Source organism: Saimiri boliviensis, chromosome 5 (assembly GCF_048565385.1).
Source record: "Saimiri boliviensis isolate mSaiBol1 chromosome 5, mSaiBol1.pri, whole genome shotgun sequence".
NCBI lineage: Eukaryota > Metazoa > Chordata > Mammalia > Primates > Cebidae > Saimiri > Saimiri boliviensis.
Window position 1 is genome coordinate 1,035,455 of NC_133453.1, and position 26,135 is coordinate 1,061,589.

General features: G+C 60.9%; 2 protein-coding genes and 1 long non-coding RNA gene across 11 annotated transcripts in view; 1 reads left to right on the forward strand and 2 right to left on the reverse strand.

The window, feature by feature from the left end:
• Positions 1-13,770, reverse strand: part of SNED1 (sushi, nidogen and EGF like domains 1) — an 89,756-nt gene extending 75,986 nt beyond the window's left edge. For all 6 annotated transcript variants that reach the window (XM_074398734.1, XM_074398733.1, XM_039469739.2 and 3 more), the window contains exon 1: positions 13,524-13,770. In XM_074398734.1, coding sequence (XP_074254835.1) covers positions 13,524-13,736 — 213 coding nt within the window. In that variant the 5' untranslated portion in view covers positions 13,737-13,770. The remainder of the gene's footprint in view (positions 1-13,523) is intronic.
• LOC141584515 (uncharacterized) lies at positions 1,165-8,482 on the forward strand. Its single transcript, XR_012517572.1, has 3 exons — positions 1,165-1,390; positions 1,780-5,798; positions 6,133-8,482. It is a non-coding gene; the product is annotated as an uncharacterized LOC141584515 (long non-coding RNA).
• Positions 13,771-17,112: 3,342 nt separating the features above from the next.
• Positions 17,113-26,135, reverse strand: part of CROCC2 (ciliary rootlet coiled-coil, rootletin family member 2) — an 80,799-nt gene continuing 71,776 nt past the window's right edge. For 2 of the 4 annotated variants that reach the window (XM_074398739.1, XM_074398736.1), the window contains 3 exons: positions 23,177-23,308; positions 22,306-22,464; positions 17,113-20,975 (listed from right to left, as the gene is read on the reverse strand). In XM_074398739.1, the coding sequence (XP_074254840.1) occupies positions 20,760-20,975; positions 22,306-22,464; positions 23,177-23,308 (507 nt within the window). In that variant the 3' untranslated portion in view covers positions 17,113-20,759. Of the gene's footprint in view, positions 20,976-22,305; positions 22,465-23,176; positions 23,334-26,135 lie in introns of those variants that run through there. The other 2 variants (XM_074398737.1, XM_074398738.1) reach the window with 2 other exon arrangements.

The window sequence follows — 26,135 nt, forward strand, 5'->3', positions numbered from 1 at the left end:
TGAGCTAGAATCAGGCCACTGCACTCCAGCCTGGTGACACAGGGAGACTCTGTCTCTAAGATAAAATAAAATAAATAAACATTAAGTTGAACTCACAGAAGCAGAGAGGAGAAGGCTGGTTGCCAGGGGCTGGGATGGGGTGGGAAATGGGGAGGTGCTGACTGGAGCCGGAGAGGTGCTCTGGGGTCTCCGCGTGGTTGACAGTACCGCCTCGTTGACCCGAAACCTGCTCAGCGTTCCCATCACACACACACGCACAAGTGTGTGTGCTGAAGGGTGTTGTGGTCGTCACTTCACAATCAAACCACACAGCTTTGTCTGTGAACGACGCCTCAGTAAGGCTGGACAAATTCACTGAAAACAGCAGCAGCGGCAGCAGCAGCAGCAGCCCCAAATGTCCACCACTGCGACACAGACGAGCTGTGATCTGTCCACGCAGCTACACAGAGGTGACACCTCCAGGCATGTGGAGCCACCCTAACAACCGCAGGGAGGGAAAGGCGGGCGTGAGCGGCGCTTCCACAGGCCGGAAGGGCTGCCTCGGGGTGACCGCGCGGGGTGGGAGTGACGGCGGGGGGTGGGGTGACGGCGCGGGGTGGGGGTGATGGCGGGAGGTGGGGGTGATGGAGTGGGGTGGGGGTGACAGCGGGGGGGTGCGGTGACGGGGGGGTGGGGGTGACGGAGTGGGGTGAGGGTGATGGCGGGAGGTGGGGGTGATGGCGGGGGGTGCGGTGACGGCGCGGGGTGGGGGTGATGGCACTGGGTGGGGGGTGACGGTGGGGGGTGGGGGTGACGGAGTGGGGTGGGGGTGACGGCGCTGGGGAGGGGTGATGGCACTGAGTGGGGGGTGACGGTGGGGGGTGGGGTGACGGCGGGGGGTGGGGTGACGGCGGGGGGTGGGGGTGGGGTGACGGAGTGGGGTGGGGGGATGACGGCGTGGGGTGGGGTGACGACGGGGGGTGGGGTAATGGCGTGGGGTGGGGGTGACGGTGGGGGGTGGGGTGACGGCGGGGGGTAGGGGTAATGGTGTGGGGTGGGGGTGACAGCAGAGGGTGGGGGCGACGGCGAGGGGGTGGTGGCAGTGTCTGCTCTTGGCCCGGTGGTGGGCCCACCAGGGTTTGCATCTCATTTACTAACGTTTTGCACGTATGTGTTTTGTGCCCTTTCTGGCATGTGTTTAAGGGTCAGAAGTGACCAGCGGCGCCTCTGGGTTGAGGGAGAACCTTCTGGGGGCAGGAGGCTGCTGTGGCCACCTGCCTGGTGTGGGGGCCCCCTGCTGCCCATCACCACACCCCCATGCTCTTCCTAAGCTGGCCCCACTCCCCGCTTGGCTCCTGAGCTGCTGCCCTGAGATTCCCTTCGGCCTTTGAAGCGGGAGCCCAGCACGCAGGTGTGTGGTGCCCAGAGGCCTCCGGCCCACCCGCCGCCTGCCCCGGCCCAGCCCTCCTCTCTCCCCGCCGCAGACAGCTGCCGCCCTCCCCGCTGGGGGCTGAGCCAGGAGGGGCAGAACAAGGCGGCCCTGTTCCCCTGCCAGGCCAGGACAGCTGGCAGGCGCCCTCCCCTGGCAGGGGCCCGGGACTAGCTTCCTCCAGATGTGGACGTTCCAACCCCGGTGGAAGGGGGCAGTGGGCAAGGCCCAGGCCAGAGCGCCCGGGGACCAGAAGCGGGGAGGGAGCCCCTCTCCCAGCGCTGGGGTCCCGCTTCTCCTTCAGGGTAGGGAAAACTCTGCTTCCTGAAAAGTAACCATTTTATTACTGTTTTTTTTCCTACCTGCAACAGCACCTTGTAAAACATGCCCTACAGACACGGAAGCGAGGAGAAAGGATCAGGCTGTCTCACGTCCCGCTCACGGCCACGCGTGGACCTGCACACTGAGAGGGCGGCGTGGCCTTCGTCCCTCGTCCTGACTTCAGGGGCGGGAACGCCAGCCGGCTGCCCAGTGCTGGCATCTCAGATACCTGCTGGAGGGCCGGTGTTTGTCTGCTGGGGTCTGGGCCCGGAGGCCACCCTGGCAGGCCTGCCCAGCGCCACGGGGACACTTGCAGAAATGTAACTGCTCCATGTGCCAGGAGACCCAGGGCACCTGCTGCCCCCAGGCAGGGAAGGAGGATGGTGCTTGTTCTGAGTCTGCAGGGCAGAGGTGCTACAGCGGGGCCTGGCTGCGTCCCCAGCACCCCCCGTCCTTCCCTGCGGACCCTGTCGTCCAGGGCCTCCCGTGGCCACCTTCTGGTCTCCTTCGGGGTCACGGCCCTGCCTGCTGCCCAGAGCCCAGGCCCTGGGTCAGTGCGGGCTTCGCTCTCCTCCCAGCCGAGCACCTCCCTGAGACTGTCACGGAAGGCTGCCACCTGGGCGTCACAGTCTCAGGGAGGTGAGAAAGGTCCCGGCAGGGGCTCACACACAGGCCGCCTGGAAAAAGCTCTGCGCTGGACAGAGCGGAGTGTGGCGGCCATCCTGGTGAATGCCCCACACCCCGCCCTCACCCTCCTCTCCCAGGCTGTGGTCAAGGCCAGCCAGCTTCATGGTGGCCTTGCCATGAAGCGGATGCTCCGACCCCTCTGAGCAGGCTGAGGTTCTTGCGCTGCTGGTCAGCTGCTACCCTGGGGAGCCCCCAGGCCACATGGAACCCAAAGCCGTAGTGCCTTGGGGACTTGGAGGGGGCTCTGTGCCTTCCTCCACCTGGGGCGGGGCTGGCCACAGACACTCAGGGCCCTCCTGCCCTTGGGCACCCACGTCTTTCCTGCAGGACTGGGCTGGCCTCCCGCCGGCTCCAGAGGAAGCAGAGACACGTTCCGGTGGCATTTCTGATTTGGATGAAAGCAGGAAGGAGCTGAGCGTCTGGGGAACCTTCGGGAGGTGACCTGGGGCTGCGAGTGCTGCTGTGACAGCCTGCTCCCCGGACCTCAGCAGGGCAGGGTGGCCTGGAGGGGAGCCAGGGACCCAAGAGGTTTCCGAGCGCCCTGGAGCTGGGAAGCAGCACCCTGGCTCCTCAAAGCTCAGATCGCAAAGGGTGGTGCTGTGGTTCCCGCTCTGACTCCTCTGCCAACAGGGAAACAGCACAGCCCCGAGGCATTCTAGAAGCTTGTTTTGAAAAATGTAGGCACGTCTTTTATTTCCTGGCAGCTTTCCGGGTAATTAGGATTCCTCCCACAGGCACAGTGGGGGCTGGCGTCCTAGGCGGGGTCGGGGGGAGATGGGCAGGGCCTCTGGGGCTGAAGGGTCGGTTTCCCACTGAGCGGCCTCATGCCAGCCCTGGAGGGAAGGAGGCTGGCCCCTGGAGGCCCAGCCGAGGGCAATACTGGGCTGGGCCTCCAGGGAACTGTACCTGGGACTGAAGCAGTTACCCAAGGGAGTGTTTCAATGGGAGGGAACGGAGCTACCAGGGACAGCCAGGGTGACTTCCTGGAGGAGGGGGCATCTGAGTTGCATTCAGTGCCTGGATAGGGGAGGGGTAGGGAGGGGTTCCCAGGAGGGTGCTGATGGAGGCCACGTCCTCTCTCTCTGTCCCCATGGAGCCACGGCCCCAGCATGTGCCCCTTCTCAGGCCCTGACCCTCTTGCTGTCCTCACAGCTTCCCCCTCTGCTCAGCCCCTCTGCTTCCGTGTGCCAGCAGCAGCTCCCGCCTCCTGCTCCTTGCCTCACGTGCTGCCCACCTTGGCCAGGTGCCCTGCCAGTCCCGATGGCCGGCAGGACCACAGCCCCATTCCCCAGAGGCCCCGCACTACCTGGGTATCCACACCACTCTTTCCTTCACCAGCTTGGGCCGCTGCCTCCTGAGACCTTGTGGCCCTGAGCCCGTCCACACCTCAAAGGGAGGGGCCTCCTCACAGCCACCCTGCACCTCTGCAGCCACCATGGCGTCAGAGACGAAATCTCAAGTTGCTGGCCTGGCCTGCCCCACGCCCCCCACTCACACCCCGCCCCCACGCCCCGCCCCCAGGCTGCCTCCACCCCACTCAGAGCAGATGGTGGGACACGGCTGCTGAAGGATAGGTTCGAGGGCCCAAGAGGCCGAGTCTGACCCTTGACGAGCTCCTGGACAAGCTCAGAGGACAGTGTGACCCTGGGCTGCCCGCCTGTGTGGAGACTTTGGGGTCGGGCCGGGGCCAGTCACCGTCCTGCTCCCACCTGCTGTCCCCAGACCAGCCTGCAGAGCCCAGAAATGACTTCAGCACGCGCTGAGCCCCAGGCGCCTCGGGAGCAAGGCCACGGCTGCCCGCAGCGGTGTCCAACACCAGACACCTGTGGCTGAATGAATGACTCGCCCTGCTTTGCAAAGAACCGGAACAGAAACTGGGGCACCCGGATGTGGAGGCTGGCCCCGCAGAGGATGAATGGGGTGAAGCCGGGCAGGGGCTCCCAGCTGGCTGGTGGCAGGCAGGTGGCAGTGTGACCGGGCCCCGCCCTTCCAGCCTGTCCTGTGCTTGGCTCTGCCCAGAGAGAGCCCCCACCCCCACCCCCAATCAGAACACCAGGACATCCTGTGACCCAGAGGCCCACGGGGCGGGAGGCGTGCTCTCGGCTGGGACCCTGTGGGGGTGGCTTGTCCCGGACACCCCTTCCCAGGAAATGGGGGCAGGAGGTGACTGGAGCCTGCAGAGTAGGTCAGGTTAGGTCAGGGGTGGCCGGGTCACTACGAGCAGCTCTCGGAGGGAGGAGCGATGCTTGGCAGGTGGGGTCTGAGCCAGGAGCCCCGTCACGGCACTGACTGCTCCCCAACGTGGGACCTGCCCTGGGTGCTCCGCGTTCCCAACACGCCCCAGGTGGCCCCGAAGCAGCGGGGAAGACAGCTCTGGCGACATGCATGGTCTGGGCATGTCAGAGCTGGGGAGCGGCCACCTCCACCCAGGGCAGGTGTCCCTGTGAATGCCCCTCCGGGCAGTGGCAGACAGAGGGGAGGCACCCTGAGAAGCTCGCTGCCTTGGATCCAGTGAGCCCACTTGGGGGAGTTCATTGCAAGGGAAGGAAAGACGGGGAGGCTGCAGGACGGACACACACTGACTCGGAGACGCTGAACCCCCCCGGGGCCCATAACCAGCGACGCCAGTCACAGCACAGCCGGAGAACGCGATCTGGTATCGTCGTGAAGCAGCACGTTTCCTCGGAGAAGTCAAGGCATGGGCGGATGCCGGTGGGGTAACTCAGAGAAATACGCCTCACGGACCCGTAGGAGATGGCAACCCCCAGTGTGCTTCGTAAAACCCTGCCCCTGCGACAGACGAGGAAGACTTCACCCCCGTGTCAAAAGCCCTGAGTTTTGGATGATGGAATTACGGATATATCATCCCCACGACAGAAGCTGCTGAGCAGCTTCTAGGAGCTGGCACCGTTCTGGAAGCCCGACGGCACGGGGAACAAGAGACGACAATACACGAAGTTAGCCGGAAAAAGATGCACGGCTGCCCTCCGCCTCCTTGAATCAGAGCAAGGGCGCAATCGGGGTTTCGGCCTGAAGGAAGGAACGAGTGAACGCCCCGAGTCCCTCATCGGTGAACGAATGCACGGGTTTCTCCGGAGCGCTGTCTGGGGGAGGGGACAGCTGGCCGCTTGTCCGTCAGGGGGTTCTCATCCACCTTATCACCCAGCACGCAGGCGGATGTGAGACTCCGCTGCAGACCCGGTGACCTTTGCCCCCGACACGTTTCAGGGCGTTTTCCCGTGAGCAAGGACAGCGTCTCACGTGAGCACATGCAACCACCCGCCTCAGGAAGCGCAACGCCGCCGGCCCCTCGCGTCTGTTTCATCGTCCATTTACTCAGATCAGTGCGGACCCATAAACGGACTTCTCCTTTGGTTAACAGGTCAGAATCTGTTACTATCGTTTGTTTCAATGCTCAAATTGTCCCCAACCCTGCCAGTGGGAGCCCCTTGTGGAGGCCTCTGCGTCCCTCTGACCCCCAGTGGGAGCCCCTTCTGGAGGCCTCTGCGTCCCTCTGACCCCCAGTGGGAGCCCCTTCTGGAGGCCTCTGCGTCCCTCTGACCCCCAGTGGGAGCCCCTTGTGGAGGCCTCTGCGTCCCGGGCCACCTCCCTCCCTCTCCTAGCGTGTCGTCCTCACGGCACAGCAAGGTGCTCCGGCTCACTGTATTCTCTTCCCATCAACCCGAGGATCTCCAAGACTCTCCATTTCCTTCCAGTGGAGACCGGTGTTCAGCAACCAAGATCTGAGCATGGAAGTGCCCTTTGCTATCGGGGTATTATTGCCTCCATTCCTCTCAGCGGACAGAGCTAGGAAATGTGGATGCAGGTACACACACAGAGGTACAAACCCGTCTACACCCGCCTATCATAATACACAGAAACGTACGACGAGCTTACACCGGTATGTTCACGTCGAATCTAACACAAAGCCACAGATCTCATTGTCTCCTCCCTTCCGTGTCTGCAACTCCCACCTTCGAGAGAAGATCACGTGATTCTCGATCTATTTACTCACCTGCTCAACAGCCTCAAAACTTCTAAGCCACGCCACTGTGAAACGCAGTGCTACACTTGGGGTTTAAGAATTGTTTACCGTCTTTCCACTTCTGTTCATAGACATATAGTCAAAGTATTGTATTAAAAAGCACATACTGAAATCGGTAGACAGTAATTTTAAAGCAATTATTATAAAGATTAAAAATATGCTCAGGATAGAAAAGAAAATGTCAACATAATGAGAAGAGAAATGAAAAATGCAGAAAAGACCCTTTAGAATTTACATGAGTAAAGAGTGAAATAGATGAAACAACCGTACACTGAATGGGATGAACAGGTTAGACTGTGTAGGAAAAAAAAATCGGTGAAATTGAAACCATAGCAATAGAAATATTCCAAATGAAAGGCAGAGAAAAAAGACTTAAAAACAGCAAAGCCCCAGTGAGCTTGGGGCCGAGATTAAGAAATTTAATGCACAAACAATCTGATTCTTTAGAGGAGAGGGAAAAAGGACATGTGAAGATGGCTGAGATTTTTTTCAAATTTCATGGAAATGATACAGTCACAAATTATGAGGATTAATGAAACCAAGCAGAAGAAATATTTTTAACAATATAACTAATATTTTTACAACAATATACCTAGTAATTAAATTGCTGAAAAGCAGTAATGAAAATAACATCTTAAAAGCAATCAGAGAAAAGAGATGCGTATACAATGATACTAGACTTCTCCTTAGAAACTATGGTAATCAGAAGACAAGAGAGCAGTACCTTCAAAAAATTTAAAACACAAAATCCAAAGTCGATCTAGAATTCTACACTCACCCAGCAGATATCTTTCAAAAAGTGAAGATCAATATTTTCGGATTTAAAAAAACCAGAGATAATTTATGCCAGCAGGTCTACACTATAAGAAATATTAAAGGAAGTCCTTCAAGCAGAAGGAAAATGACATAAAAATGGAAATCTGGGCCAGGCACGGTGGCTCAGGCCTGTAATCCTAGCACTTTGGGAGGCCGAAGCGGGCAGGTCACTTAAGGCCAGGAATTCCAGACCAGCCTGGTCAACACCGTGAAACCTCATCTCTACTAAAAATACAAAATTAGCTGGAAGTGGTGGTGGCGCCTGCAATCCCAGCTACTTGGGAGGATGAGGCAGAATTGTTTGAACCTGGGAGGTGGAGGTTGCAGTGAGCCAAGATAGTGCCACTGCACTCCAGCCTGAGTGACAGAGTAAGTGAGACTCTGTCTCAAAAACAAAAACTAAACTAAACTAAAACTTTAAAATTTTTTTTAAAATGTGGACCTACACAAAGAAATGAAGAAGACTGGAAATAGTCAACACGCGGGTAAATATAAAAGACTTTCTAATTTTTTTTCTCCACATTCCATTGTATATATTAGCATGAAGACTTTCTAATTTTTAATCTCCTTAAACGATAACTCTTTAAAGAAAAAACACTGGCTGGGCATGGTGGCTCACACCTGTAATCCCAGCACTTTGGGAGGCTGAGGTGGGTGGATCATGAGATCAGGAGTTCAAGACCAGCCTGGCCAAGATGGTAAAACCCTGTCTCTACTAAAAATACAAAAATTAGCTAGGCATGGTCATGGGTGCCTAAAATCCCAGCTATTCTGGAGGCTGAGGCAGAGAATTGCTTGAACCCGGGAGGCGGAGGTTGCAGTGAGTGGAGATGGTGCCACTGCACTCCAGCCTGGATGACAGAGTGAGACTCTGTCTCAAAAACAAACAAAACCCCCACACACTAACAGTGCATTATTGGGTTTGTAACATGTGTAAAGTAATATATATGACAATAATAGCATGAGGGCCAGAGGGGGAAATGGATGTACACTTATAAGATAATTATATCATACTTGAAAGAGTATAATCTTTGAAGGTAAACTAAGTTAAAAATGCGTTTTAAATCTAGAATAATCATGAAAAATAAATCACAGTTGTAGCTAATAAGCCAGTGGTGGAGATAATATTAATAAATCATTTTTTAAAATCCAAAAGAAAAAACTATAGAGAACAGATGTAACAAATAGGAAGATGATAGGTTAAAATTCAACCATATTGATAATTACATTAAACATAAATGGTCTAAACACTTTAATTAAATGGAAGAGATATGTCAAGCTGGACTAGAAAAAACATCAATACTATACTTGTTTTTTTTGCATTTACCAGAAAGAGAATCAAGGCCACAGTCATTAAGGTATGGTAAGGGTTTTGTTGAGGATTTCACAGGAAGCCAGAGCAAGAAGCCAAAGACTGCAGTTTTATCAGTGTTGTGCCCACTGCAGACACACAGGTCCTTTCTTCATGGCTTCCCTGGTGGGGTGTGGGGACCATCTTGCGCCTCATGCAGAGGCCAGCCTCACCCCAGGCTCATCCCCACTCCAGGATCTTCCCCTCCTACCTGCATCAGCCTCTTTCCTTCCTCACTCAGGACGGCCTGGCCCTGTCAGCCCAGGGGCTCCCAGCCCTACTCCAGCTTGCTCAGCCAAGAAAGGGCTCGTCAGAAACCAGAGACCTTAGAAGGCAGAGGGCAGTATAAATGATAACCAAAGGTTTTTTTTTTGTCACCTTTACAAATTGCTGCTCCTGGCTTCTCATGGCCACCTTTCATCACACACAGAAGTGTCACACATAGTAGTTCATGTCAGTATCACACAAACTGATCTGTCTTCCCTGTGAGCCTCTTCTCTAAGCAGGTCAGCTGCAGAGGTGAGGCACTGCAGACAGACTCTCCTTATGGGGCCCAGGAGGCAGCCAGGACCCCCGTCACACTACCAGGTTCCAATAGCTGTGCCCATGCAGTGGGTCAGGCCAGTCTGGTGGGAGCTGGCCACGGGCTGAGGCTGGCGCGTGCTGGTGTGCAGGCGCTGCAGATGTGTGTGGAAAAGCTGACCCCTGGCTAAGACCCACCCTGTCAGGGAAGGTGGGACTGCTTCTGCTTTGGGAAGCACAGCATGCAGGACGTGCTGGTGGTCACCACCGTGAGCCCACCATGTGGGTGTGGCACAGGAGGACTCACTGCTCAGGGCTCAGCCATTTCACTGCACGCGTCCTCTGGCCTCAGCAGGGGTGGAAGAGAGAGTCCTTCACCAGGGCGCCACCAGCACTGCAGTCCCAGGCTGTCGTCTGAGGCCTACTCTGAGCCCACCACCAGAATGTTGGCATGAGGATAGACGTGGTCCCTGCCTTCATGGGGTGCACACCGCAAACAAGGCGACCCAGGCGAGGTCAGAACTAACGAGCTGCAGGGAGCACAGAGGGCGGGGCCGGGGAGAGCGGGGGCGGGGAAGTGGGGGGCGGATTCTGGCCAGGAGAGACAGGATCCCACTGGCATTTTGTATGGCTCCCTTGGCCACTCTGCACAGAGGAGGGCAGGCTGGAGGGAAAGGCCAGGAGCCGGAGGTCAGCACGGGGGTGCCACAGGTGTCCAGGCAAGCGGGGACGGAGCATGCGTCGGGAAGTGACAGCTGGGAAGTGGTCCCCGTAGAGATGAAGGCGGAGCTGCTGCTAACGTGGAGAGGAGGCAGGCTCTCGGGTTCATTCACAGAGACAGGTGGGGGCAGGGAGGAAGCAGGACTTCTGTTTGGGTCCCACTGAGTTTGGGGCGGCATGGTAAGGAGACAGCTGGACCCAGGAGTCTGAAGGCCCCTGCATCTGCATTCTGAGCCTCGGTTTCCTCATCTGCACAGGGCACGACTGTCCTGCTCCATCCTCTTAGGGCTGCCTGTGAGGTCCAGGCAGATCACAGCTGTCCTGGCCTCGGGGTGTGACCTGCAGCCGCCAGGCCCTCTCAGTCCGGCATCCTCCTTGACTCCAGCCCCATTCCACTTCCCCAAATGCCCTTCCTTCTGCTTCTTCCACTCCCAGGCAGCAGCAAGAAGCGGGTGCCGAGGAGGGGTAGGACCACGTTGGCTGAGCCCACAGCAGGCGGTGGGCCAGCCCTGGAGCCTCAGTGGACAGGGTGGCCAAGGGGCAGCCCAGGACCCTCCTCGCAGCCAAGGGGCTCCTGCATTTGCTGGGGAGTTTCATGAGTTCAGAGATGAGCGGAGAGGGCAGTGATTTCTCCCCACGTGTCTGCTCCCAGATCCACCCACAAACTGGCCTGGGTCCCACTGAGGCTCCCGGTGGGTCAGGGCAGGTTGGTGACCACACAACCATGACAGTGATGGGGTGTGACGCAGGATAAACTGACGGAGGAGCTTCACCACAGGTGGGGAGACAGAGGCTCCTGGAAGAAACGACCTGGCAAAGGTCACAGGCTGTGTGTGAAGGCAGACACCAGAGCAGCTGCCCCCGGCTCTGTGTTCTGGGACGGTTAGGGCTGGGGCTGTGCCCAGATGGGAATGTCCATGCAGAGCCAGAGTGAGCAGATCTGGGGTGTGGCACCAAGCCTCAGGGCAGAGTGGGGTGCTGGCACCAAGCCTCAGGGCAGAGTTGGGTGCTGGCACCAAGCCTCAGGGTGCAGAGTGGGGTGCTGGCACCAAGCCTCAGGGCAGAGTGGGGTGCTGGCACCAAGCCTCAGGGCAGAGTGGGGTGTTGGCCAGCACCAGCCAGGGTCAGGCTGACTGTCCACATTCCTCTCTCCTGCCTTTGGGCTCTGCAGGGCACCGCCCACTCTCAATCCTCAAATCCTCCCTACCTCTGCTCAGGGCTCTGTCAGGGGTTCTGATGCCAAAGAAATGGAGCTTTTCCCGTGACCTCAAGCCCATGCTGCAGGTGGGGGCTGTGCCAGGGGCCAGGGCTTCCGAGTAGTGGGCAGGGAACAGAAATTCCCTCTTACTCCCGGAATCTGCCCCCAGGAAGCCGCTCCACCTGCACAGGCTCCGCGGACCATTGCAAGCTCCGTCTTCCTCAGCCACGGGCAGCTCCTGCTTGGCAGGCTAGCCAGTGCTCCACCCCTCGGCAGCATTACCTCCGCGTGTAGAACCTCAGCAATTAAATGCACTTTCAACACTTTCAGAGCCTTACAGCTTACCACAAACACAGGAACTACGACACAGAAAAGCAGCAAAACGAAGGGTCCCTTCTGGAAGGGGCCACCCGCCATGTGCCAGAGCTGCCTTGCCAGGGCCAGAACCCACGTGCTGTTTCTGACGAAGACTGGAGAAGCACCAGGTCACGCGAGAGCGCTTCTAATTTCTCCTGTGACTTGTGGGCAGCGTCAGAGGGAGCCACTTCTGTTCATTCAGACAACAAGCCTACTCTTGGCCAAGCAATGGGCCGGAGGTGGGGGAGAGCTGAGGTCCCTGCAGCGGGATGGGGCTGGAAGGTCCTGGCTGGGCCTGACATGTGAGTCTGGGTCCAGGGCCTGTGAGCACCATGCCCCCGCTGACTAGAGCTGGGCAGGAGCCAGAGCCAGGGGCCTCAGAAGAGGGTCTGCTTGGCCCAGGTGGGCATGGGAGGCCCCAGGGAGGTCCACCTCCTTCAGAACAAATACCTCCCTTCTTTCCATCTGGCTTCAGCTCTAACCTGCTGCCAAGCACCCTTTCTCTCTCCAGCCTGACCACAGAGCCCTCAGTTGCTCCGGGCAAGGTGTCCTGGGCACCACACCTCAAGCGTTCCGTTTTCCTTCCTGCTAAGCAAACAGAAAGGCGAAGCGCACTGCAGGCACCACGGCCCGAATGTTTTTCAAACAGTATCTGTTTCCGGAGAAAGCTCTGATGGAGACACATGTTTTGTTAGCAGCCGGAAGGTTCATTTCTGACAAAACCCTTGTTTTCCTAGCAGATCTTCCCACGTTAGAGCGCTTTCCCCCAGTGGTTCTGGCAAGGGTAGATGTTTTTGGTGAGGCTGTTCCGTGGGTTAACCATTTCAATAACATTTTCATCTGCGACTCCCAGTGGGAAAGTTGAGCCTGGCCCAAATGCCTAGGGAGCCTTTTGAGCTCTGTTAGGATGGTGCCAACGTGAGTGCCCCATTCCTAAGGCATACAGGCCTCCTCCAGCTCCGGCCAACCCCGAGCGCTGCTCTGCCCACCCACCTCGCACTTCTGGGAGTCAGTCCCGCTCCTCTGCCCAAGTCGTGGGCCAGAGGGACTTTGGGGGTAGCAATGACAGCACAGCTGCTCCTCCCACCGCATCAGGTTGCCCAGAGCGGCCACCACGTGCGGGAGGCCTTCCTGAGCAGGTGGGGAAACCCAGTGGGTGCTGTGGGTGGTGTTGGTGGCTGTGGGGTGGGAGGCGCATTGGAGGGTGCGGGGTGGAGGAGGCCTGGGGGGTGGGGGTGGGGGTGGGTAGGGGCGATGACAGCCATGCTCAGGATTCGGACAGTGACAACCGGAAGCTGGGGACTGTGGGGGTGGCAGCGGTGGTGGGCTGAAGGAGGTGGTGTTGATGTGGAGCTGGCAGTGCAGCACGGATGGCAGAGGCCATGTGGCTGGCGGTGGGCTGAGGCTGGGGGTGGGTGAGGGTAAGGGAGGGCTGATGGTGGAAGTGGCAGCGGTGACGGAGCTGGAGGGGACTCTACTTGAGGCTGGCCCAGCAGTTTTCTAGATATGACCTGGGCTGTTTCAGGGAACCGCCAGGTGCCAGTGCAGTCCCGGCGAGTGCTCCCGACAGTCACCAGGTGCAGCATGTTACTCCCTGGGCGGCCACAAAGGCCTGGCCCAGGGTCACACTCTGGGAGCTGCGGAGACAGAAGCGGCACTCGGGCCGGTCCGAGCTGAGCTGAGCGTGTGGTCCTGAGTCCCTGGCCGCAGTTTGGAGGATCTGAGCCTGAGCAGCCAGCCCCCGACTGCGGGGAGGAGGGGAGGGAGGGACGAGCCTGCCTGCGCGGGTCTGCGGAGAAACCAGCGGTGCCCCAGGGCCTGACCCCGGGGTCCGAGGAGGCGCCGCCACCTTCGCCGGCCAGGCGCCCCACTCGGGAAACTGAGGCCCGGGAGGCCGCATCGCCGTGAAACGTGAAGACCGGGGCGGTCCCGGCCCCTGGTCCGCCCCGGGGTGCCGCGCTCCGCTCCCCGCCCCGCCCGCTCCCCCCGCCGGCCGCTGTCCTCAGTCCACCTCGGCGCCCGGTGCCAAGCGGCTGGCGGCGGAGTCGGGGCCCGGCGGGCAGCGCCCCCCCACCCGGCCCGAGCCCGGGATACTCACGAAGAGCCCGGAGTGCCGCGCGCCGAAGAAGGGGAAGGGCCCCGAGAGCGGCCGCAGCCCCGAGCCGCCGTCGTCCTGCTTGGGGGTGACGGCGTCGCCGCGCTCCGCGCCAAACGGGTAGAAGTCGGCGAGCGCCACCGCGCCGCGCACCCCGCGCGCCCCGAGCCCCAGGGCCGCGGCCGCCAGCAGCGCCCAGGCGACGCCGAGCCGCATCGCGCGGGGAGCGCGGGACGGGGCGGGGGGGCGGGCGTCGGGGCTGAGGCTGCGCGCGGGGGTGGCCGGGCGGGGCGCGGGGGGCGCGGGGGGCGCGGGGGGCGCGGGGGCCGCGCCGTCGGGGGCTCCGCGTTCTGCGCCCGCTCGGCCGGGCCGCGCTCTCGCTGCCGCTCCGCGGAGGTCGGCGCCTGGCGGGAGCGCGTTCGGGGCCGGCCCCGCCCCTGGGGCCGCGATTTAAATATCCAGCCCGGCGGTCACTCGTCCGGGGCGGGGCCGCGCGGAACGGGCGGCTCTTAAAGCGCCAGGCCCCGTGGGAGAGCGCGGCGCGCGGGCGGCTCCGTCCACGCTCCTCCCCGTCCCCAGCCCGGAGGGGGCGCCGGGACCCTGAGGGCTGTCCCGGGACAGACCTGTGTCCCCTGCGTCCCCTGCGTCCCTAAGGCCCGAGGGGCTGGGCCGGCCTCGAAGGCGTGACTTCACGGGGTAGGGGGCGCCGTGGCCGGGCAGCGCCTGGATGAACTTTCTCAGAGTGGCCAGAGGCCTGTGCCATGAGGCCCCCTTCCCAGCCCTGAGCCTGGGGTCACCAGGCTTCCGGCCACAGCGGCACGCTGCCAGCGACCCGACTCCCTGCCTGGGTTTGTGCCAGGAAGAGCCCGGCCGGAGACTTGGAGTCAGGGAACTAAGTGATTGCGTCTGTGTGGCCACATGAGGAGAGATTCCTGGGAGGCTCGGGACCTCGGGTCGACCCCTGGGTAAAGACCCTCCATGGGAAAGACTGGTCCACTCAGGCCCTGGGGGCAAGTGGGCCCGTGACACCGGCCTTGGCAGGCAGGGACAGGACCCTGAGTCCCTGTATTTGAATTAAGGGTCCTGACCCTGTGGCCTGCCCAGCCCTCCCCATGGCCTCTCAGGCCGCTGGCCCGGGCATCGCTCCGTGTCCATCTGTGCTTCCTCAGGGGCCCAGTCGGGACCACCTCTTTGTCCCCAGGCCCCCAGCAGGGTCTGGTTCCTGGAGCCCACCCAGCCCGCAGTGCTGTCTTAGATCCTGGTGTTGGGTGTTGCTGGCCGCGTGACGGCAGCTACCACTGAGTTTCTGGGTGGTTCCATGTCTGTCTTCGTGTTTGTATTTTCTGAAATGTCTCAAGTGAGCACGTGTTGTTTTGCCGGGAGGCCCAGATGCAGTTATTTTTCAGAAGCGTAGGAGGGTTCTCTGTGTGTGAGGGGCTTGCTGGTTCTCACAGACCCTGCACTTAGTGCCTTCACTCAGAGGTTCACGACCCTTTAGACCTGGCGTCAGGGCCAGGTGCGGGACTTTTAGGGGGGACCCTGCACTGGCATGGCCCTGACAGTCGGTGCCCCCTGAGAGCTTGTGCCTGGCGCCTTTCCCACCCTGCATGGGGTGGCGACTCTACTTGCAGAGAGGTGAGCTGAGCCGGGGAGGGGAAGGGCTCTGTCCTGCAGCTAGCCCTTGGGTCATGGTCCCAGCTCTCAGAGTTCCAAGACAGCAGCACAGCCATGGTTCCAGGGTCAGGACGGTCAAGTTCCTCCTGGGAGGAACCAGAGAGGGCATGGAACTGTAGAATCCCAACTTGAGGCCGGCTCTCAGAGTGAACCTGGGTGGAGAGACGTGTCTCCACGCACAGATGCACCCTCACTCACATGCACGGAGGCGGCATGCACACACCCAGGGCCTCAGGGACATGCTTTAACCCCTTCCTCAGCCCAGCCCTGGCCTCCTGGGCTGGGAGGGCTGCTCCTGCCTCCTGCTGGCCTGGCACAGGCCATGGGGTCAGGACAAGGCCCCATGCAGCAGCCTCAGGAACAGAGCAGCCAGGCGTCACTGAGGCGGGAAGCAGGAGGAACGCTTTTTTATCTGCCTTTTCTCTACAGAAACCTGGCAGCCCTCCTTTCGGTGCCTTTGGGGCCCGGCTGGAAAGCCCTTCCTGCAGGTTTGTGAAGGTGGGAGGTGGCGGGATCTCTCCGCAGAAGAGGCATGGCCATGGCGTGTGAGGCTTTGGCCCCCACTGGTGCTGGCCCTCCGCCTGCCTTGTCCCTGCTCCCCACCCACCTCCCACCGCAAGCACCTGCTTGGCCCTCACGGCCAGCTACCCAGGCCGCAGGCGCCCTCGGCACGGCTGACCTCTTGGGCACACAAGACGGGCCGGGGGAACAACCCACTTCTGCGCTTGGTTTGGGTCAACTTGGAGGCAGGGCTGCCCAGGGCCCAGGGCACCTCGGGGCACACTGTGGCACTCAGTGGCTGCATCGAGGGGAGGCCTGTTTCTCCAGGCGGGTGGGCGGGTGGGCCTGACGGGGTCCGCTGAGCATCGTTTGGAAATGCTCAGGCCCGTCCTCTTCCCAGAGGGTTGGAGCTCGTGGCCTGGAGAGCGGCTGGCAGTGGGCCAGACCCTGTGCCCGGCCACACTCCCTTGGGCACGTAGCCTGCTGACCAGCCTGGGGAGCTGGCGGTTAACAGGCCCCAATGCTGCTGGGCATTCATTTCATTTAAAAAAAAAAAAACCAGCACTACTCCGCAGGCAAAAAAGAAAAAAATGTTTTTTTCAGGTGCTAAAAATATTATCAGGAAAGACTTTTCAGCAATGTGCTGTTTTAGGGTCCCCCCTGGACTCAAGGGCGCCTTTGTCTCTGTCACAGAAAATCCACATTTATCAAAACCAAAATTGTTTTATCAAGCAGACTCATGTTCTGTGGCCAGGAAACCTGAGCCTCCCCAACCGGCCTGTGACATTTTAATTTAGGGCCTGAGTGTGTGTGCAATTTAGATGGGGTTCCCCGGGAGCTGCCCTCAGGGTGGCCCAGGACTCGGGGCTCCACGCAGGCCAAGGGGTTGGGGTGGTGCCCTCTCCAGCCTGCACCTGGTCGGCTGGGCCTGTTTGTCGGGTCCCCGCAGAGTGGGGGTCTGGGCTGCCGGGGGCAGGGCTGGCTGGCTGTAGCCCACCCCTAACTTCCTCTCCTTCTCTCCCAGAAGTGGCAGGTGGAGGGCAGGTCCCCTGCCCCAGAAGCCCCAACCCCAAATAAACGTCCTCGTGCTCCAGAATGAGGCCAGGAGCTCACAGGGGCCAAGGGCTGCCCCACCTGCTCACCTGGTCACTGCCCTGTGGGCTGGTTGGGGTCTCGGTGCAGTTGGCACCCTGAGGAGGGGTCTGTGAAGCGGCCCTGTACCTCCTCTTTTCGTGCACGTGGAGCGGGACACGCCTTGACTCCCATGACCGGACCTCTGCGCTTGCTCTTCAGGAAACGGGGGGACCAGGCTCCCACTTCCCTCCCAGGATGCTCACTGCTGCGTGGGCTCAGGCTTCGGCTCTCCCTGTCCTGGGGGCGACGGGACCCCACCTCCCATCGGCAGCACCGTCCAGAGTGCCAGAGACAAAGGCCCATTCCCTGTGGGCTCTGCGACAGCAGGGACAGCAAGCCACGGAAAGAGGGGGCCCCCGCTCAGGCCTGGGGTCCTCTGATGCCCGGAGCTTCCGAAGGAACAAAACCATGCTCTGAGCCGTTTTTAATGATTCGGGAAAACTCTCACGGTATCGTGTCAAGCAAAACTTTAAAAAAATAGTCCTCCAAGGAGCATGCACGCTATGGCCACAGCCGTCCTGAGCACAGGCGTGCAGGGAGAGGCGGCACCGGCGCCGCCTCACGGGTTCTGCGGGCCACGAATGACGGAGGTGGTTACATTCTCCTTTCTATGTGTCCCTGCTAGCATTTTTTTTTTTTTTTTTTGCAATTAATTCAAAAAGTATGAATGTTTTGGAAGCGCAGATAAACAACGTCGCTGGTCCAGCTGGCCCACTTCCTGCCCCGGCTCTGGCCAACCGGAGCGCGTGCCTCCCTCACCCTGGGGTGCTCCGGAGGGCTGGGTTCATCTCCTGGGGCCCTGCCCCCACCCTGCCTGGCCTGTCTGCGGGTGCCGCCATCTGTTCCACAGGGCCCCTCCTCCCGTGCCCACCCCCCGGGCCTTCATCTCCATTTGTCCCCTCCCGGTGTCGGTCTGCAGTGCCATCTTTGGATGCCTGCAAAGGGTGCCGCCCCTTCCCCGGGCACCTGAGGGCCTGTCAGAGCTTCCTGGCCAGAGGCCGGGGGGGCCTTCAACACCCCCACTGCCTCGCATTCCTCGGCGAGCCTCAGGGGTGGCAGGAATCCGAAGGGATTTTGTGTTCTGTCTCAGTCCGGAGCTGGGCGTCTGCCTGCATCACCGCCTTGTGTGGGGGAGGGTCTCCTGGCTTTCAGAAACCCGGGGCACATGTATCCCCTCTGCCCACCGGAGAGGGCAGGCAGAGGAAGAGCCAGACCGTGGAGGCCTCCGAGGCCACAGGCCTACGTGTGGCTCCAGCTCCATGAGGTGGCTCTGGGGGTCCATTCCCACCTCTGAGTTCTCACTGACGCCCACACTCACTGTGGGTTCCAGAGGCAGACCCTCCCTTTAGGAGCACCACGGATCTGGGCCGCCTCTACCAGGCTGGCCTCAGGGGCTGCTCCTTTGAGCACCCTGGACCCGCTGGACCATGGCTGAGGCTGCCCTGCAGGCTGGGGAGATGGAGGCAGCAGTCCCAGAGCCACAGCCGCTGCAGGTGACCTGCCTCCACGGTTAGCGGAGTGCTCTGGCCTCAGCCTGGGCGATGCTTCATGTAAGACACACCATGGCCCTCGGGCTGGGGCCACCCCACTTTATGGACGGGAAACCAAAACCTTAAGAAGCTGTCCGGGGCTGCACGGCTGCTGGGCTGGAGGCTGGCTGCTGCCGGCCATGGCCGGGCTTTTCCCCTCGACTCTGGGGAGGGCGTGGGAAGGGGTCCAGCCCCCTCCTCTCTCCAGCCCCCCTCCCTTGGCCTTGCCTCCATGAAGGGGCAGGAGGACCCCAGCATCTGGGACACGTCCTCTGGTTCACACGCTCTGCCTGCCCCTCACTGGGCAGACGGGTCTGGGGTGAGGCCAGTGGAGGGGGAGCCTTGGCCTGGCCTGTGGGGTCCCTGGGCCTGACCCCTCCTGTCACCCTCGTGTAGCCTCGTCCCACGGCCCGGCTTCCTCCTCGTCGGCAAACCAGGTGCTCAAAGGGCCGCTGTGAGAGCGGAGGGCGAGCCCTCCAAGCCCCAGCTCGGTTCTCAGCGACGGTGAGGCCTGCACAGGGGCCCACACACCAGCGCTGGACACGCTGAAGACAGCGCCAGTGTATTTCCACTAGAAACAGCCTCTTTTCTGAAGACATCCCTTCCTGTTGAGGCAGTAAAAGTAGCATCTCCTATGCTGATTTAACTACTTGTTAAGATTCACAATTCTCAGGCCCCCACGTGCGTTTCAAGTGCTCCCCGTGAGCAGCCAGGGCAAGGAGGGTCCTGAAACTGTCTGCTCACGGTGACGCCCAGAAATCACCTGGGACCCTCCCACCTGCCGTTGGTTCCCTTCCTCAAGGCCAGCCAGCCGCATTGGGCACCTCCCCGTGCTGGGAGCTTCAGTACCCTTGGGCGCCTCAGGGATGCAAAGTGGGAGGCGTGGCCACCGCAGCCCTGGGGACACACAGGGGCTCCCGCTGCCCGGGGCGGGAGGGGCCCATGCTGAGTCTCCTGTCCCGCAATGAGAGCCTCCAGGTTCCACTCCTCCCTCCCACCTGGCCATCCCTCAGTCCTTCTGCTGGGCTGCGGAGTGGGAGGCCCCCTCCATGAGGAGACTGTGCGTGGGGAGGGAGGAAGGGAGGGGACGTGCCTACTGCGTGCCAGGCCCTGAGCAGCACACGCTGCCTCTCGGTGACCCTCCACTCGCCATCTGGCAGAGCGCTCCCCAGCAGTGGGGGCAAGCCGCCTGCTGTCTTCCACTCTTGACTGGCCACACCAGGGGTGCCTGTCCGAGCACCGCTGCCACCTGCGACTCTTCCTTTCCTGGAGTCACCTCTGCTCATGGGTCACGAAGCTCTTCCCCCACAGCCGAGGCTGAACCTCAGAACCCTCAACACAGCCACCAGCTGTAACCTCAGGCAGAGGTGACAGGCGGGAAGGGACCCCTCGGCTCACCTCTCTTTAGGGCTTGGTTTTGCACAATTCACAGCATGTGTTAACTCCATTACTAAATCTGCCGGAAAGCCAGGTGTGCCAGGATAGACTCTTTTAAGTCCCTGAGTGATCTTGTTGCCCACTTGGCCACGGCTCACAGTGACTGCCACGGGGTGGGTGCTGGAAGCCTCTGGCCTTGTACCCCTAGGCCAACGTCCTTGCGGCTGGGATGGGTGCTGTGCACATGCGGGGATTCACCGGGCTGGCTGGTGCCTGCAGAGATCACAGGTGAGCGGCTGTAAAGCAGGAGGCACTTTGGAGGGGAGAACAGGCCACTCTGAGCAATGGTGGTGGAGGCAAGGCATGCAGATGCCTGCAGGTGGCCCACGCCACGTGGCCAAGAGGGCAGCCCGGCCGGAGTCCCGCCGGACGGTTCCCAGCGTTTCTAGGCCAGGAACACGGGGAGCTCTGTAACAGCTTTCAGCGTGACGCTCCCCTGCTTCTGACGGCCAGTGAGTCACTTCAGCCACCTGCCGCCGCAACGACCGAAGTTCCAGGATGCGGAGGCTCCAGCCGCTGGGCGTGGGGCTCTGGTGGCTGGCCTTGCAGGACATTCTGTTTTTGGCTCCGGTTGGTGGAAATGTTTTCCACGTGTTTTCCCGTGTTTACGGAGCTGAGGGTACGGAATGAAGCTGGGGAAGCCGGCCTGACAGGGCCTGGCCCGGGTGTCTGGCCAGACCAGCTCCACTGAAGCGGAAACAGAGTGCCAGGTGGGGGCGGGCTGTGGGGGCGCCAGGCAGGGGGCGGGCTGTGGGGGCACCCAAGCCCCTGCTGTCTGCCGGAGGGGAAGGGGATGTTGGAGGTGATGACCCGCAGGGTGGCAGAGGAGCTCTGAGGTCAGTAGGCTCAGAGTGCACTGCTGGCTGCCTGGGGCCCCTGGGGAGTGAGTGGTGGCTGGTGGTGGCTGCCTGTAGGCTGTGCTTTCTGCTGGCATCATGCCCACCCCGTTTGAGCTTTGTCCCTCTTATGCAGAGCACAAGGCATTGATTTTCCCACAGTGGTTCCCCCAGCAGCCTGGGGCCTCCAGCGCTTCCCCAGGGCCCCTGGCCGGTGAGGGCCGAGGCGGCCGGCTGCTGGATGGTTTGCAGAGGGCTCGCTGCCCTGCTGGGAGGACCTGGCCAAGCCGTGCCTGTTGCTGCCACTGCGCTTCCTGGTCCAATTGCTCCTTCAGGCTGGCCACCTGGGGACAGGACAGTGGCTTCGGTCGGAGGGCAGGCGGCACGGCCGGGGCCCCAGGGCACAGTGGCGTGGAAGGCTCTGTGATAGGAAGGGCTGGAGGCCATAGTCCACAGCTCTCGAGGAGAGGTGGCACGCATGGGACAGAAACATCAGGCGGACATCAGACTGACTCTGTCGCTGCCAGAGAGGGATGTGCAGTCCCACCTCTTACCACGGATGGCCACGTTGCCCACCCGTGGAGGGCTCAGGGTCATGGCCACTGCACACCCCCGGCAGTGGGCTCTCTTCTATTCAGGCTACGAAAGCACTCAGAATGGGGCTGGGTGCCGGCTCACGCCTTAATCCCAGCACTTTGGGAGGCTGAGGCAGGCCTCCCAAACTCCTGAGGTCAGGAGCTCAAGAGCAGCCTGGCCAACATGGTGAAACCCCGTTTTTCACAAAATACACACACGAAGAAACTAGCCAGGTGTGGTGGTGGGCACCATTAATCCCAGATACTCGGGAGGCTGAGGCAGGAGAATCGCTTGAACCCGGGAGGTGGAGGTTGCTGTGAGCCAGGATCATGCCACTGCACTCCAGCCTGGCTGACAGAGCAAGACTTGGTCTCAAAAAAAAAAAAAAAAAAAAAAGCAAGCAAGCACTCGGAATGATAAGGAAATAAATGTCCTTTTGCTAACAAATTTAGCAAAAGTACTTGGTGGTCAGGGACAGTAAGTCGGGGCTGACACTGGGCAGTCACGTCTCCTCCTGGGCCTCAGCCTCAGCTTCCTCATCTGTGCAATGTGCAGACGCTCTGAGCTCCATGGCTCCACGGTTCAGCCCACAGGTCTGTCACGGGTATGTACACGTGTGGGCATGGAAGGCAGTACACACCCACGCTGGCCGTGCTTCCGTTACCCACTCACCGCGCCCACCTCATCCCCATGCACCACCGTGCCACACTCTTTCCATCGTGACTCTGAAGGACAGGTGCAGGGGCCGCCTCTGCTACAGCCATGCGTGCCAGGTGCTGTCGAAGCCCCTCGGTCTCCCGGTGAGCCCTGATCGGAGCTGTCCTCCCCACCCCACTTTATAGACAGGGCAATGGAGGCTGGGAGATGGTGGTGACCTGCCCCAGCATCCACGCTCCTCCTCCCAGTGAGGTGTGGGATAAACCTCGTGCCCTCAACAGCACAGAAGTGTGGGCAGTGCCCAGAGCGGGCCTGGAGCCCACTGAGTGGCAGTGGAGAGCCCCTGTTGCTAGAAGATTCAAGCAGTCACTCCTACTGGGATGCCAGTCCTCCCGTCCCCTCCCTCCGCCCTCACCCAGGGGGCTGGGGTCCCGACTTCACCTGCTCCTCCAGCACCTCCACCCGCTGCTGGTGGGTCCGTCCTTGGGCCTCCAGGGCCCCACGCAGACGCTCTGCCTCCTCGGCCAGGTCCCGCTGGTGCTGGACAGCCAGCTCCTGGAGCCGCTGGGTGTGCGCCTGCTCCAGCTCTGCCTTCTGGGCCTGGAGTGAGAACTCGGGCTGTCTCTCACCGATGGCCACACAGAACCCCAGGGCAGGAGTGCCCCGGGGTGTTCCACCTGCCCTTGTCAGCCCCGTTGGCCTCTGCAGGTGCTGGCCTTGGCCAAGACTGCCCAGTAGCCATGGGGTTGGGAGCACACATTTAGTCCACAGAGCCTTGAGTTTGGCTTTCGCTCGGCTGGAGACCAAGCCGCAGCCCCCAGGATGGGCTTAAAATCTGTTTTCATGGCATCCCGGGTTCCCTTTGGCTGGGCTGGGTGTCCTGCGGGCACTGGACTTTGATTCCTGCCCATCCTGCCCCATTCCCTGCTGGTTTCTGAGGATGGGGGTGTGTCCAGTGTGGAGAGGGAGAATGAAGCCCCTGAGGCCCCTCCTGTGGGTGTTGGGCCCCTAGGCCTCGGGGACTCCTCCCCAACACCAGCAGGTGGCGGCCTCCAGCCCTGCCCCAGGCCTCTCTCGCCGCCCTCGTCTGGCCCTTGTGCTGCTCTGCAGAGCCCAGGCTGGGCTCCCACGGGGACTTCGGTGTTTCCGGAAGGGCAGGAGCCTTGGGTCCTGGTTCCAGCTCCACCTTCCCCACGTGTGCACGTCTGAGACAGAGGTGCACCAGCTACTGTCTGGATCTGACACCCTCCTGGGTCCCACCCCAGATCTGCCCCAGGGCGGAGGTACGCAGAGCTCTGCTGGCCCAGCTGACCTGCAGCTGCTGATGCTGCCTCTGGGCTCCATCCACCTCCTGGTGCAGGCTGTTCAGAGACTGGGCCAGCTGCTCCTTCTCAGCCCCCAGCCTCGCCACAGCCTCCTCCCTCTTCAGTATCTCTTGCTCTGTCTGCAGAGAGCCCGGGAGGCAGAACCTGTGGCCTCCGGGCAGGGAATGAGGTCAGGCCAGCCCACCTCTGGGAGCACAGGGTGCCTCTGGGAAGGACTCTGAATTCCCCTAAGAGCTGGCAGGGTCAGGAAGGGCACTGCCCTGGGCCAGGAACCCCGGCCTCACCCAGGTCTATCTGACATCTACAGCCAGAGTGACAGCTTAAGGAGGAGCATGGGGCCAAGTCCCCATCCAGCTGCAGACCAGCAGAGGTCTCCACCAATGTCCCCAGTGGGGACCTGTCTACATCTCTTAAGGTGACATCCCAGGATCTACCCCAAAAACCTCTTCTCAGTGATCCTTCAGGCCTCATGAGCCATGATCCCTGCACCGTCAGGCACCCGCCTTCTGCTGCTGGCACTCGGGATCTGCTGAGCTCGTACAGGCACAGGCCCTGAGAACCAGGCGCGCTCGCTGTCTCAGCCCCAACGAGCCCGTGGCATTGGCATCACCCCCCCAGTCCGTCCTCCTTGCAGGCTGCAGGCTGCCCCAGTGAGCCCCCTCCTTAGTCACCCACTCCCCACCCCATGGGTACAAGTCAGGAGGGAGAAGCTGCCGGTTAAATATCAGGGAAGGCTACCCAAGAAACAGACATTTTCTATAGGGAAGTTGGCAGGAAGCTTTTGTTCTCTCGTGAACGGGCTCTCTGGAGGACAGGATTGCACCTAAGAGTTCTCTCTTATAGAGAGCAGCCCTGGAAGGGGGACAGTGTCCACCGGCCCCAGGCAGCCTGCTTCCAGCACCCCCAGACAGCCTGAGGCATGCCTCACGGGTGGCTGGGTGGATGGGATGCCATGATGTCACAGGCCCATTGGGCCAGCCAGGGGCTGAGGCAGGCTTGGAACCCAGGCCTGGTTCTCCATAGCAGGCTGCCTCCAGTCTCGGCCGTGCCTGGCCCCCCGGGTCTTGCGGGCTGGGGCTGTGTCCTGGAGTGACCGGTCAGTCCTTTGTCGGCCCCACTGCCCTCTGTCGGGTGCTGACTTGGCCCAAGATTGGGCAGCAGACCAGGGGCTCAGGGCACACACTTAGCACACCACAAACCTGCCCTCTTGGCTTCGGGGCTGGGGCAGGCCTGGTTTCCGGCCCTGAGACAGGGGATAATTTGCGTGGGTAAAGTTCATTATGGGATCAGTGGTTGGAACTTTACAAAAAATGAGGGTTCCTTTCTTCATCAGGGTTGAGAAAAACAGAGTTCCCCTGCACTGAAAGAGGAGGCCCTGTTTCTTTAAAAATCCAGTTACACTCCTGGAAGTACGTGTCATAAAGAAGAGAAAAGTGAAATCCAAAATCAATAAACGGCCTCATCCGGGCTTCCCCTCCTGAGACACCAATAAAGGGTTTATGGGTTTGTGGGTCCCTCACAGCTGACCTCCTGGAACTCATTAGCGGTTCCTTCCCTCCCCTCCTTGGGCTCCAAGGACTCAGGTGGGCACCGTGCCCACAGCTGGCTCCGTGTCCTGGGCAGTGCTGTCGTAACCAGGGCTGATGCATGCCCCCTGCTCCCCCACCCCCAGCAGCATCCACGGGAGGCCCCAACACCTGGTTTCGTGGCTCACGGCTAGGCCCCCTTCGGGAACAGCAGCGGGGGCTCATGACTGGACCCTGCTGGCTGGCCCTCCTCTAGAGGGCAGGTAGTCCTTTGTGGACAAGCTGGCCAGTGGCTTTTGTGACTGTCCTGTCCCCTGGGCAGGCTGGGCTGCAGGGCCTTGTGCAGGTGGCCATGAGGCCGTGGGAAGGGCCACCTGCTCTGGGGTCTACCCGAGGCCTCAGAATTCGGCTTCTGCACTTCAGAGACGGGACACTGACCTGCAGGGCCAGCCCCGGAGATGCCATCCTCCCCTCCCTCGTCCCGAGTGCCCATCTTCCTTCCGATGCCTCCTCTGGAGCCCTTCCCACTCTGGGGTCCCCTGCCTACTCCTGGATGGGGGCTGTGAGGGCATCAGGACCCCGGGCCACAGCTGGTGCAGCCCACTCTGCAGGGCCGGCCTGGGTGGCTGTGTGGGCACCTTCCCTGTCCCTGCAGGGCTTCAGCAGCACACAGCAGAGGACAAGGGGCTATTCCACAGGCTCCACAGATGGAGGCCAAAGACACCCACCCTTCCCGCCCCTCCCCCTGCACCATCTGCCCTTCGATGCTGAACAAACTTCCTAAGGAGAACAAGCTCGGGCCCTCCAGGGTGCTGGGGGTGGGAGCTTGTGGGTGGGTCACGGTGCTGGTGACACCGACCTGTCCTTCCAGCTGGGGGACCCAGAGGTGCTTCCGTGGCTCTCCCTGACCTCAGCGGTCACTCTGTGGCTGTGTGGGGAAGGGTGGCAGGAACACAGCTGGGAGTGGGGCTCTGGGGTCAAGGGGCCATGAGGAGACCTGGGTGGTGGGTGACAGGGCCCAGGGGTGCCGAGCTGAAGGCAGCCCTTCCAAAAGCGTTCGGTCCAGAGGGAGGTGGGCACAGATTCTGTGAGGAGTCTGGCCTCAGGCCACCAGGACTACCCACCCTGCACCTTGGACCCACAGGGAGGGTGGGGCCTTTCCCCAGGCGATTCACCAGCCTCTCCACTCAGCTGAACAGTCGCTGTGCGGGACCCTGACTGTGCCCCAGTCATTTAAACAGCCCGCACTGTAGAAAGGGCAGTGTCCAGTCCCGCGGCCCTGGACAGCCACCACGTCTGCGTCAGGGAGGAGCCCGACTGTGCAGACAGCTAGAGGGGCCGGCGTCGAGGAGAGGAGATGAACGGAAAGAGGGATCCATGCGTGGCCACCCCTCGGGCCGGGACCAGTGCCCACTCTGCC